We start from the raw sequence: 12,705 nt of genomic DNA on the forward strand, positions 1-12,705 counted from the left end.
ACAAATGAACAGGGATCAGGAGGGAGTTTTACTTGTACATCAGTATGTATTTGATTTCTCCAAATAAAAAACGTGCTACTCTATGTAGTGGAGGATCCAAGAAATACTACATAAGTACATATTTTAAGTGTGCAACTAATTAGATTCCAAAAATGAGAAGGACAAAAACTAGATATAGCAGTCGCTTCCAAAACACACATGATTTGATATTATTATTGTAACTCCCAACTCTATATACGTCAGATATGAGTAGTTGAGCTAGGTATACATGACTGTATTTGTTTATAGAGACAGGACAAGACAGGGATATTGAGACATAAAATCATGTTTGACAGAGGAGATATGGACAGATACAATGTGTCTAAAGAATAATTTATTTTTTGTGTCCATACTGATAGGAAGGACACGGAAACACTAGGGGACACAACTTATTTTTTATTTTTTCTTTCATTATTCTAATTTTTTATAATTATATTTTTTATTGTTATATTTTTCATCTCAAATTTTTTAAATGAAAAAAATGAGAATAAATTGAATTTTCATAATTTGTTCTATTTTATCACCAAATAGAATATAATCAGTATCTTATTCTGTTCTGTTCTCAATGTCTTGTCCTATACTGTTTTTAGAAACAAATCAGCCCATCAGATAGAAGAACTCTTCCTAGAACATCGAACACTAATCCTAAGATTATTATGTCAGACGGGTCTGTTTGTATGTGGTTCATCATCGCTTATTATTGGGTTTGTTATAACTCCTGAAGATAACGATTATAAAAAAATGGCTCTAACTGAAAAAAAGGAACAGGAATTTTAGAAAGATAAAAGTGTAATTCCCAGTAGTAGCCGTGATGACGGTAAACATAATAACGTGTTTTGTGCATGTGATTATGGTAAAAGAGTTAAAGGCAGAACCAATTCGGATGGTTCCCTCCCTTATCGATCGTGGTGGGGGAATCAGGGCATGCGACAGGACCAGATCCGTGCATTATATAATTGTGATTGTGATCCCTTACCATGGGCCACCACATACAATGCACATGAAATTCGGCATCTACTTTCTTACTGTGGAATAATGGTTTTTATGACCATTTCAGGCTCCGTAATTGGTCCCCTATATATCCCATGCGCCAATTGCCCTTTTTATAAGTAGAAATAAATCTCATTATCATTGGATTCTTTTAATCTAGAGATAAGCTTTCTAGTTCTTAGTCGTTCTTAATGAAAAATGGTAAGATTCTAATTCTTTGCACGCAACATATTCATTCAAAAACTTAAGCCATTCCTATTACTCTGTTTAAAGAAACTCTGTTCTGCTTGCAGAGTTTCGTGGTAAAGCGTAGTGCTCATTCAAATCATCTCCTACTCTAACAGTTTCTAACTAACTACTTCATGTGGAAGCTGGCTAGCTACTATAAATGTAAACTGATTCTTCTAACTAACTGGCTAGATAACTTCCTAACTAACTTCTCATAGTAAACTTTCCCTCTTCAGTCTTGTTAACTATTAAACTAGCCTAACTGACTTCTTCCCACGTCACAGCTGATGCTCCCAACAGAATACTAACTTAACTACTTCCTATGCCAGCTGGCTCAACTTTTGCTCAAGTCACAAAGGTTGCATGGACCAGCTGGAACTGTGAACCAAAGAGCCCAAATGGTATATATACAAGAAGAATGAATCTGTTTTGTTGTGGTCACTACTAAAATATTGCGTGCCTTTATCAATTATAACCATATCGACTTTCTTCTTTGTTATACTCCTCTAATAATTCATTGTGTTGTATAATTGAGAAAAAAAATATACTAAAAAATTCAGTTACTCATTATGTATTTATATATAATTTATATTTATTATTTTAGATATTTTAATAATAACATAATCATCATATGAATAATTAAACCTATTAAACTAAAATCATAAATTTTTTTACAGAATTCTTTTATAAATATCAAATTATATTTATATATGATTGTTAATTAATGGTTTTTTATTTATATTACATTTTATATATGTTTATTTAATAATATTTAAAATTAATTTAATGAATGGCAAGTAGAAATTAATTTCTTATAACTAAGTAGCCTTTCTAAATTTAAAATAGAAAAATATTTTTAAAAAAAATCATAAACAATTTGAACTTATTAATTTTAATATTTATTAATTATTATTAAAATTAATAAATATTATATAAGACAATTTTTTTTTCTCTAATATTGTCCTCAAAATATTCACATACTTTGAATAGTTCTTTCGTTCCTTGATCAGGTTTGGACGATGCCGTGTGAACATGATTTGAAACTTTGAATAGCTACCCCTGACCAAGAAAATTGTAGGTATAATATACGCGCTATTGCAGCAACGACAGAAGCTGATGCAGGTTGCTTATGGCTCCATTCTTCTAAGTCATTCCTTTCTTTGAAAGATATATTATTACTTAGAACTAAAATCAGCTAATCTAATTAATAGTACATGTAATTAAGCTAAGTTGAGACATTATAATTTTAATTTTTTGCCCACTTTTGGTGGCAAACAGCTAGCACTCGAACTCGATCTTCTCATGACTATTTCAAAATCTTGGGCTTAAAATAACTGAGAAAATGACACCCGAGAATGCAAAAACATGTATGGAAAAGAAAACCAGAGAATATAAAATGGATTGAATTCTCTCGTTAAATAATCTAAAATAATATATATAGTCCTATCAGTGGGAAATAAAACACACACCACCAAATAAATGTATTTTAGAAAGAGTTTACTTAACCAATAATCGTATTTTTCTTCCTTATATATATATATATATAGTTAGTTCTCTGGTGGCAGAAAGAAGAGAATCACTAAAAATTAGGAGTAGAATCTTTTCTGTTTTGATAGTTAGTTAGAAGTCAACTAATGTGGCATTTATCTATGTATCTATATAAGAAGGATAACTCTAATAGTATAGTTGAGTTTTATCATTTAATATACTTAAATTCCTTATCTTCACTTCCCTCTTCTTTTACAATTTTTCACACGCTCTTGCTACAAACACTGCATCTTTATCAATATATATATATAGCCAGTTTTCTGGTGGCACAAAAAATGGTGCCTAGCATAGCCAATTGTTGACCCACTAATAGATGTATAACATTTGGCAAAAAGATGATGAAAGGAAACTTGTTTAGTTAATGCTAAAAATGATAAAATTTGGTTAATTAGGTTCTCTTGCTCTCTTTTTTTTTTCTTTAGACGTGAATAGTAGATAACTAAATTTACATTTTATAATACATGACTTGAAGAAAAAAAAATTTCAATTTACAAGGGAGAAGAGAAAAAAAAACACCCCTCATGATGCCTCTTTTCTGAAACTCTTTACTCTCTTTAATGGTTTTCTTTTTTTTTTTTGACAAAAACTCTATTATTTCTATTAGTATTCATAAATACTAACCTATCTTATAAATTATAGATGTTTAATTTAAATATTGTAACATTAATTTAAAATTATATAAAAATTTTAGATTTTAAAATTATAAATTTTAATTATGTAATATATTTTTGAATAATTATCCAAAAACGTCTTCAAAATTTTTAAGGGCTTTGCTAGTGTGTAGATTGAGAGAATATTCTATATGTATAAAATACCACCTGTCAAACGGAGAAACGTACACATAAGGCTAGGCATCAGAAGCTGTTGGGCAAAGGGACCCACATCTGCATTGGGGTATGTACTTGCAGGAGACAAGGTCTGTTTTTTTTTTTTGCAGTTAGTTTCGATACATTAGAGTTGGTGTTTAGGTGATAATTAAGAAGTGATTATGTTAATTATTAGCTGGATTGATGGTTGGGCTTTTTGGACAAATAATTGTGGACGTGGACCATTAAATAATACAATTTTTGGATGTGGTTTTTTCCTTTAATACAACCCAAATAGAAAAACACGTTATGAGTGGCTTTACGTTTGAAAACCCCTTCAATGGAGCGTCGTTTTTGGCTTGTTTATGGAAAAAAAACTGTAAATCACGTACTCGAAGCCCCAACAAACCCCCACCAAAAGTCCAACACTCCCACTCATCTCCTCTCCGTTCTCTCTCAAAAAATCAAATTGAAAGAACATAAGGAAACCCTAGTGGACTAGCTGCCGCACCCACCGCGACCACTGCAGCCGCCGCACCCACCGCAACCACTGCAGCCCCACAGCCGCGCAGAACCCACAGACACTGGACGACTCTCCTCTGGTCGAGCTTGCTTTCTCTCCATTCGCCGTTGTTGCGCCGTGGAATCTCCGTCGCTGTTGCAGGAGCAGTATCGCCGTCATAGGAACCTCGGTCACCGTCCTAGGTAGCTGTGTCGCCGCTGGAGAAAGCTCCGTTGCCGTCCCGTGGAAGCTCTGTGGCCGTCGCCGTCTTACCTGTTCAAGCGCTCTGTCTCTCTGTTCCTCGGTGTGGCCGTATCCTTCGTGGTCGCCGTCACTCCCCTTCCTCCTCGCCGCCGGGAAGCAGTAAGCACTCTGACTCTCTGAGTGTTGATGCGGGTCCCAATCTTCATATTTGCACATCACTTCACTCGAAAGCAGACTGATTTAAGACAAGTATAATTACATTTGGCATCAAAATTTTCATTATTTCTGAAATTAGGAATGAGTACATAGTCTCTTATTTTATGAAACTGGAATAATCCGGTTAATTGATGATTTATGATTCTAGAATGATTTTCTAAAATGATGATGATGTTGTTACTGATATGATGTTGGCTTGTTGTTGATTTTCGGATGATTACTGATTGGTGATGATCAGTGCCCTTGTTTAATTCTGAATCAGAGTTGGATGTAGTTGAGTTACTGGATTTAATTTTGAGTTGCTTAGTTAATATTATTTATTTTGTTGATATTTGCTTATTCTAAAATGCTGAGTTTCTGAAATGACGATGATGTTGCTGATTTTCTGATGATTATTAATTAGTGATAATTAGTTCCTGTGGGTAGTTGAATTTTGTTATTAGTTTTTGGGTGTAGAACATTTAGTGCAATTTTGAATTTAGTAGGTTACAAATGATCAAATTTAAAAATTTAGTAATTATATATTAAATCGTTAAATAATATTTAATTAAACAGGTTGAACTCTGATTGAATCCGGGTCGAACGAATAAATCAGTGAACCAGTTACTTTCCCGGTTCATTGATTGGTTTGGTTCTCGCAACCCGGATAAAAAATGAAGTAGCACAGGAAACCTTATCTGAAAAAAAAAAAACAAAAATTTGCATGACTAGTGTTTATACATGAAATTATTCCTTTTAGGGAAAGTGAAAGAAAATAAGTGTTTGCAATTCTTGTTGCCGTCACGTAGGGTTGTTTGATAGGAGGTGTTCTCCTCAAGTCGTCAACGTCTACGCAACTGTGCTATCCTCACCGTTGTGATATTCTGTACTCGCCCTTCTTGTCGTCGTGGTCACATCTGTTCCGTTTGTCACCTCTGCGCGTACGAGTCTGCTTCTCATCCGGGCTCCATTCCCTGGTAAGAACCGAATTACGACTTCTTCAGTTGCGATTTGTTGATGTTAATTTTTCAGATCTTTGTTGTATATGTTCGGACCTCTAGGTTAACTGTATGGATTAGTTTAATTTATTGTCTGTATGTTGAATTCAAAGTGGGATTCGTTTCGGTGCTTAGTATACAGGTATTTGGTGGTCAAAGTATGTTAATTCGATCAAGTAGGCCCTTTTTAGTGTTGAAAGTTTTGATTTCTTGGCATGCGTGTCTTGTTTGTTTGTTTAACTCTTCGGGTAATTTTTTGAGAATTTTAATATTGGATTTTTTCCCAAAATAAAGGAATTGGCTAGGAATGACTCCTGCTTTAGCATCTCGTGTCAAAAAATGTGTATCCATCAGGTTGTGAAAATATTTTAATTGGATCAACTATTTCCCAGTGAGTCTTATATGTTCTGAATGCGTAGCAGGTGGGTGTTGTTTCTTATTTAACCCTTCTAGTAATATCTTGACAATTGTTAGATTGATTTTTTCTGACTAAATTAATTGGCTCTGAATGAATGATGTTCTACCGTACCAAGTTAGGAAATGTCTATGGATCAGGGTGTGAACATATATTAGTGGGGTCACCTAGCCCCTTTTGAGTCATGAATGTGTTGATTGCTTATCAAGTTGTTCTTGTTAGATTATATTACGCTTCAATATATTTTTAGCACAAATATTTAAGGTTCTTTTTTTCCCACTGAATTAGTTGGCTGGATTTCCAATAGGTTGGCTTGAGGATGGAGGGCAGGAATGGTTTGTTTGGTGGTTGCGAGGAAGTTGGGAATGCAAGTGGAGAAATTTGCAAAAATGATAGCGCAGAGAATGGTTGTGACAGTGAAGCTTGTCAGCCCAGTTTAGATGATGATGCATCAGATTATGGAGACGTCATGGGTCTCACAGCAGAAGATATATGTAAGAAGGTCTTTCGGAGCGAGGAACGTGCTTATGATTTCTTCGCAAAAGTTGGAAAATTTATTGGGTTTGGGGTCCGAAAGGGTGACTACGGGAAAGATGAGGACGGGAATTTGATAAGGCGGAGATTCTTTTGCAACAAGGCCGGTTTAAGGGACCAGAAGCATTACAATCGGGTGGATAGAAAAAGATCACATCGTCCGGAAACGCGCACGAATTGCAAGGCAATGCTGTTAGTGTATCTTGATAGAGTTTCTTGCACTTGGAAGGTTAGGAAGGTGAACCTGGAACATAATCACCCACTGACGCCCAGGATAATGGTACACATGATTCCATGATTTTGCCATATGTCAGATTCTGCCAAGGCACACATAGATGGGATGCAGAGGTACGGCTTACCAACCTCAAAGATACTGGGGTACATGGCAGGAATTTCTGGGGGGTATTCTCTCCTTGGATTCACTAAAAAGGATGCTTACAATTACATCGAGAAGAGCAAACGCGACAAGATTACGGATGGTGACACCAATGCGGCCGTCATATACCTCGAGGGAAAGGCCACAGCCGATCCGATGTCGATGGCAAGGTACAACCTCACCGATGATGGTATGTTGGCGAACCTCTTCTGGGCTGATGGAGCAAGTCGAGTTGATTACCAATATTTTGGTGATGTCCTTGCTTTCGACTCCACCTACAAGAAAAACAAATATAAGAGGCCATTGGTCATATTCTCTGGCACGAATAACCATAAACAAACAACAATCTTTGGCTTCGGTCTTGTTTTGGATGAGCGCATACCTTCTTACACGTGGATGCTCGAGAGCCTGGTTGAAGTAATGTGTGGGAAGACACCGTCCGTAGTTGTTACAGATGGAGATGATGCAATGATCGCAGCTGTGCGGAAAGTTTTCCCACTAGTAACTCATAGACTATGTGCGTGGCACCTACAAAGAAATGTAACCCCGAACTCAAATGAGGAAATGTTTCGGAATGTCTTTGCAAAGTGGTTATATGCTGACATGGAAATTGCTGACTTTGAGGCTGAGTGGGCTCAGGCAGTGATAGACTTTGAATTGAGTGACAAGTTATGGGCTTCCCAGATGTACGAGAAGCGAGAGATGTGGGTCAACGCTTATCTGCGGAACAAATTTTGTGATGGCTTTCGGACGACATCCAGGTGTGAGGGAATCAACGCTAATGTAAAAAAATTCCTCACTTCTAGGCATAGCATTCTAGAACTTGTTCAGAATCTCGAGTTGCTTGTTCGGGAGTACTGAAACAACGAGCTTCTTGCTCAGTTTAATACGTTATATACCATGCCGGTCATCACAGGTTGCTTGGATTCCATTGAAAGATCTGCTGCCAACGTGTATACCCGAGCTGTATTCAACGAGGTTAAAAAAGAGATGGATCGGGTGGGGACAGTCAACTTTGTTAGTCGAAAGAGGGTCTCCACCACAATTTTGTATATCACAGAAGACTATGGTAACCCAGGAAGACGAGTTATGACGCTATTCGAGAATAATGTGGTTAAGTTAGAATGCTGTTGTCGGTTCTGGGAACGATTGGGGTACCCTTGTAGGCACATGTTTTTCGTTATGAAGCACGAGCATTTGAAAGCTATTCCCGATCGCTTGATAATTAAAAGATAGAGACAAGATGCCAAGGACATCGGACAGTATGTTGATGACATCGAAGAGGAATCCGAGAGGGGCTTTTTGCTTAGGCATGGTGCCCTTCATGCAGCTTCTCAATGGTTGCTTTTCGTTGGTGCCAAGAAGCAAGAGCTGTTTAGAGTTGCTTTGAATGGGATTAGAAACGTATGCAGGGACTTGGAAAATGGGAATGCTAAAGCGGCAGATGGTGCTTCGAATAGGGTTGATGTCGGCATTAGGGACCCTGTGGTTGTTAGAACGAAAGGAGCGCCGTCTTCAAAGAAGTTTAAGTAAAAAAAAAGAAGGTGTACTACTTGTAGAAAAACAGGGCACACTAAGCGGAGGTGTACAGTTAGCAAAAGGACCTTTAATGAAACAAATGCCACAAAAGGTGCTGATATATCCAACACAGACCATGCTGAGGTATTCTGGCTACATAATAAGTTGATAAGGATTACTATTTTTATTTTATAAAAAAATTTTAAATTTGTATCTAAGTTTTCCACTAATGAATTGTGCACCCATGACGAGTTTATTGTGTATTTACTGTTCCATATTATGTTAAGAACGTCGAGGCGGAGTGCACGAAAGGAGTAACATGAGCAGGTCTTGATGTTGATGTCTTGGAGGAACATCAGAGTGGTGATGAAAAATGCAACGGTCATCGGATAGTTTGCACAGCTCAAAGCCAGAACATGCAGTCGTTAGGCGATCAGAATGAACCTGACTGGGAAACAAAGGTGCGTATCTCATACCTAGCTAATAAGTGTTGTGTGTTTAGTTGGAATGGAAGTTTACCTTATTGGTATTATTGTGACAATGTTTTTCATCCTAGGACATGGATATTTTGAGGAAGCTGAATCCTGGAACAGAAGCCAAGTCTTGAAGCGTGGGGGAGGGGTGTGATGTGTTTTTTTTGTTTATCTTTTTTTTTAGAAGGAGTGTAATTGCTATATGAAGTGTTATAGTTTTCTTTGATTGTTGATGGGCATACTAGCCTTGTAGACTTTGGATGCTAATGTGTAAATGGCGGTCTACTGGAGATGATAATCCTTGCCAATCCTTTAAACAAAAAAAAATTCCAAGAAATCAATTAAGTTAATGTGTTATCATTTAGCAACAATTGGGTATTGGGTATTTTATTTCACTTGGATCCTAAAAAATGTAAGGGCTGATTAATTGGTGCCAAAACTTAATTCATTGTAATTCATTATTTTGAGTAGGTCATGTGATCCACTAAAAGGCCCAGTTCATAGTTATCACTAGGTCCTGTGATCCACTATAAGGCCAATTCATAGTAATCATCAGGTCCAGTAACGTACGATAGGGAATGCCAGATTTTCATGACATATGAAAGGGTAGATGTAGAAACCTGAGTAATTACTAGAAGTAAAATAATAGCTACAAAATTAAGGAACAAACAGAATCGAAGAATAGATTTAGATACTCAACGGAGAGTTGAAGACTATTTTAATAGAGGCCAAATTAAAAGAGGTGTTGTCGTTGGAAGTAATTTGCAAAAATTGCCTCCGTTAAATGTAGATATCAAAATTGTAGAATCTAATGGCCTCATCCCTCTTATCGTGTACGTCGATAAGTTGAAGTCAATCCAACGGTGATTTTTTTCTTTAATTATCTTAAAGACGAGATCTCGCATATGTTGATATGGTATATAATAAGGTAATATATAGTGTTAGCATATGATGCTTAAAATCTTGATAAAGTCTTCCATGTTCTACTAGAGTTCTACATGCAAACAAGTGTGAACTACGATCTAATGCTTGCAGTAATGCGAGTCAGAAAACAACCAAAATGGCAAGTTCCAAGGACGGTTGTTTTCGGGTCGCATTACTAAGGCCTAGGATAACATGTCATCCACGACGTCCACTTCAAGTACATACATTTTCACAAAAAATTATATCTAAGTGCTCCTCAGATTGATACTTATATGGTAGGGCTTTGACTACTGACGCTAATCACCAGTGATGCCTTTGGGGTTTTTTTTTTTGTTGCCATCTGGGGCTTTCGGGCAGAACCCCTAACCGCATTATCCCAGTATTCAACCGCTCTTTGACAGATTTTGGACCTTATTGGGTTGGCCCTTGACATGACCAAGTCCATCGCCAGCTGCATCCGGTGGATGTCATTTACAATCTGCGAATAATAATCAGTTTGGTAAATGAGTTGAAGGAGTCCTCACATAAGTAATGTAAAGGCACTCATAAATTTAGAATGGCATGGTACCTCAAGATCGTACGAGGTCCACAACTCAGACAGTTGCATCCATTGTGTAACCCAGACCCCGCAGTCTAGTCTGATCAAGGATAGTACGAATAAAGGCAACAAATTCATGATTACAATTTCCTGTAAAACTGTGAATTTTATAAGATGCAGAGATATGGTGTGCTCACGAATTTGGTCGCTGTTGACTGGTCATGGGCTCTCGAAAGTCAAACTCTGACCTGTCTGGACATTTGCTCTCCTTCTTCCTATAAAATTTCCTATCATTGAGTAGCCTAAGCAGGAAAAAGGCCTGCTTGGAAATTCAATGATGCAGATACACAACGCTGATAAGCACGGTCTGGATAACTTACATATATGGTTGATGCTAAAAAAAAATATAATTACATATTTAACCACCCGAGAAATGGAAACAGTTTTTGGAATTAAATTTTCACCCATAGATAATTCATAATGTTACCCTAAGGCTTGAAAATATTATTCAACAATTCAAACAAAGCAGATTATTGAATTCAACGTAACAGATCAAATATATTCTATTCTTCTAGCAAAAAGTGTTAAAACAAAAAAATTTTGTGCCACTGACGCCATTATTATACTTTATATTCATAGCTTGAGGTAATTTCAATGATATATATATGTTACACATCTTTCAACTTTGCAAATAACTATGGTTACCTATAATCAGAAGAGTACGTAACTACAATTTAAAATGCTTAAATATATAATGTTGAAGTCAATGTAAAGATCATTAAATAAACTTACACCACACGTAGGTTTAATAACTTTGAACACCACTAAGTGGAAAAACCATGATGGCAACTACATACCATGTACTCCATTTGATCCATTCTGCCTTCACGCGCGTCGATGTATTTGGCAAAGTCCAGATATATAAGAGCTTTTTCGCGCAAATCAACAACCATAAGGTACCAGTGATGATCCTTGTTTAAGGGAATGTAAATCTGGGATGAAAGAAAAGGACGTTTTCAGCCATTAAGTCATGAGTTGCCTTTTTATTCCTTAAAATGAACTACGTTAAATGTCTAACATTTGCCGTCTCGTCAACATATTTCATGTATTTGTGACGGATAAAGGCCAGAGTTTCCTTGCAATAAGTGGAAGGATTCAAAGCTATTTGCTACATCAACAGAGTAAGGATTACGCCTAACCTCATGTAACATGTACGCTAATGACGTGTTTATCATTTAATGGGTACCAACGGACACTTACAGCAAACATGGTCGGAAGCCACCATACGGATCATGACGCTCATCGTTAAGCATGGTTGCTACGAGGTTTATAACCTAAGCGTGTATAAAAGAAAATTGCTTTCATCAAACATCACTTGCTGGCCAAATTAACACTTATGAAGCCGTAAAAAAATTGATGAATGCTCATTACAAATAGCATGTTATATGTCACCACTTACATCGTCCACAACCTCCTGACGGGGGCGCAACAACCAGAATACATGTCTAGGTCCGTGGCAGTGTTCCCCAGAATACAATATCTCCCTGAGTAGTAAAAGGTCGAAAACAATGTTAGGAATATTTCAACAATCGTGAAATGATGCACACGTCTAGAAACCTACCTGTGCACCATGTTGTACGACTTAACCATGAGGAACTTACCCCTGTTCCAGGTCTCTGGCAAAAATGTAGGCTGCCACGGCTAGTTCCGTTGCGATACATTTCATCCCTTTTGGTGGTCTAAAATCTACATCCAAAAACTATTGACGTAGCAAACTATGGTGTAAGACATCAAGCATCTCCAAATGTGCAGAAAATATAAAGCATATACAAATACCTTAGGCATATCATCCGATGATAACAGCCCATTCTTCTTAATCTCAAACAGCAAAGGTGTAACATTCCTCGGATTCTCCCCTAGCACTTCTCTCCCATACTCGTCGTCGCTGCTGTCAAAGTCTAGCCTTCTCTACATGACAAAGTAGAAAACCTAATGTCATCCCCAGGTGAAAGGGAGGACTACACAATATGGATAATTACATGTAGGAAAAAGTACCTTCAGTGGATGATCTGAGTCTGCGACCCGTCTCGACCCCAACTTTTGTTTTGACTGGGACCTTGTAGTCATACCCTTGTTTGCGACGACAGCCTCTTTTTTTCCAGGCCAGTCTGCCTCGTACGGTTCAATACCAGCTTGGGGATACTTCTTCCTATGCCAGTCCGCATATTCTTCCCATAAAATCTCTAGTATCTTTCTGTGGCTCGTGATACAGTCAGAGAGCGTTTTCAATGTACGGGCTTGGGAAGCTTGCAATGCTCGTGTGGTGCTAACATTTTCCATGAGATGCTGTGCAAAAAAACACCACCATACCAGTCAGTTTGGTTTGAAACAAAAAACAACATAACACAATCCTTTAC

The 12,705-nt window shown here is 37.1% G+C and overlaps 2 protein-coding genes across 5 annotated transcripts; both read left to right on the forward strand.

The window, feature by feature from the left end:
- Positions 1 to 3,920: 3,920 nt before the first annotated feature.
- LOC112695781 (protein FAR1-RELATED SEQUENCE 5) lies at positions 3,921 to 9,197 on the forward strand. Of its 4 annotated transcripts, none has more exons than XM_025748254.3 (5): positions 3,921 to 4,476; positions 5,322 to 5,489; positions 6,214 to 8,497; positions 8,641 to 8,814; positions 8,910 to 9,197. In XM_025748254.3, the coding sequence occupies exon 3, from the start codon at positions 6,767 to 6,769 to the stop codon at positions 7,694 to 7,696; it is 930 nt and encodes a 309-aa protein (XP_025604039.1). In that variant the 5' UTR covers positions 3,921 to 4,476; positions 5,322 to 5,489; positions 6,214 to 6,766; the 3' UTR covers positions 7,697 to 8,497; positions 8,641 to 8,814; positions 8,910 to 9,197. The 4 variants fall into 4 exon arrangements, with proteins under 4 accessions (XP_025604039.1, XP_025604037.1, XP_025604038.1 ...); XM_025748252.3 differs by having other exon boundaries at positions 6,233 to 8,497; XM_025748253.3 differs by having other exon boundaries at positions 3,927 to 4,566; positions 6,233 to 8,497.
- Positions 6,245 to 6,757, forward strand: LOC140173585 (uncharacterized). The gene has a single exon (XM_072198066.1). It carries the CDS (start codon positions 6,245 to 6,247, stop codon positions 6,755 to 6,757), a length of 513 nt encoding a protein of 170 aa, XP_072054167.1.
- Positions 9,198 to 12,705: the final 3,508 nt, after the last annotated feature.

Source organism: Arachis hypogaea, chromosome 6 (genome assembly GCF_003086295.3).
Source record: "Arachis hypogaea cultivar Tifrunner chromosome 6, arahy.Tifrunner.gnm2.J5K5, whole genome shotgun sequence".
Taxonomy (NCBI): Eukaryota; Viridiplantae; Streptophyta; class Magnoliopsida; order Fabales; family Fabaceae; genus Arachis; species Arachis hypogaea.

Bases quoted from the DNA above. Each gene is read 5' to 3' on its own strand.
- LOC140173585 (XM_072198066.1), top strand. From the start codon at position 6,245: ATGGAGGGCAGGAATGGTTTGTTTGGTGGTTGCGAGGAAGTTGGGAAT.
- LOC112695781 (XM_025748254.3), top strand. From the start codon at position 6,767: ATGTCAGATTCTGCCAAGGCACACATAGATGGGATGCAGAGGTACGGC.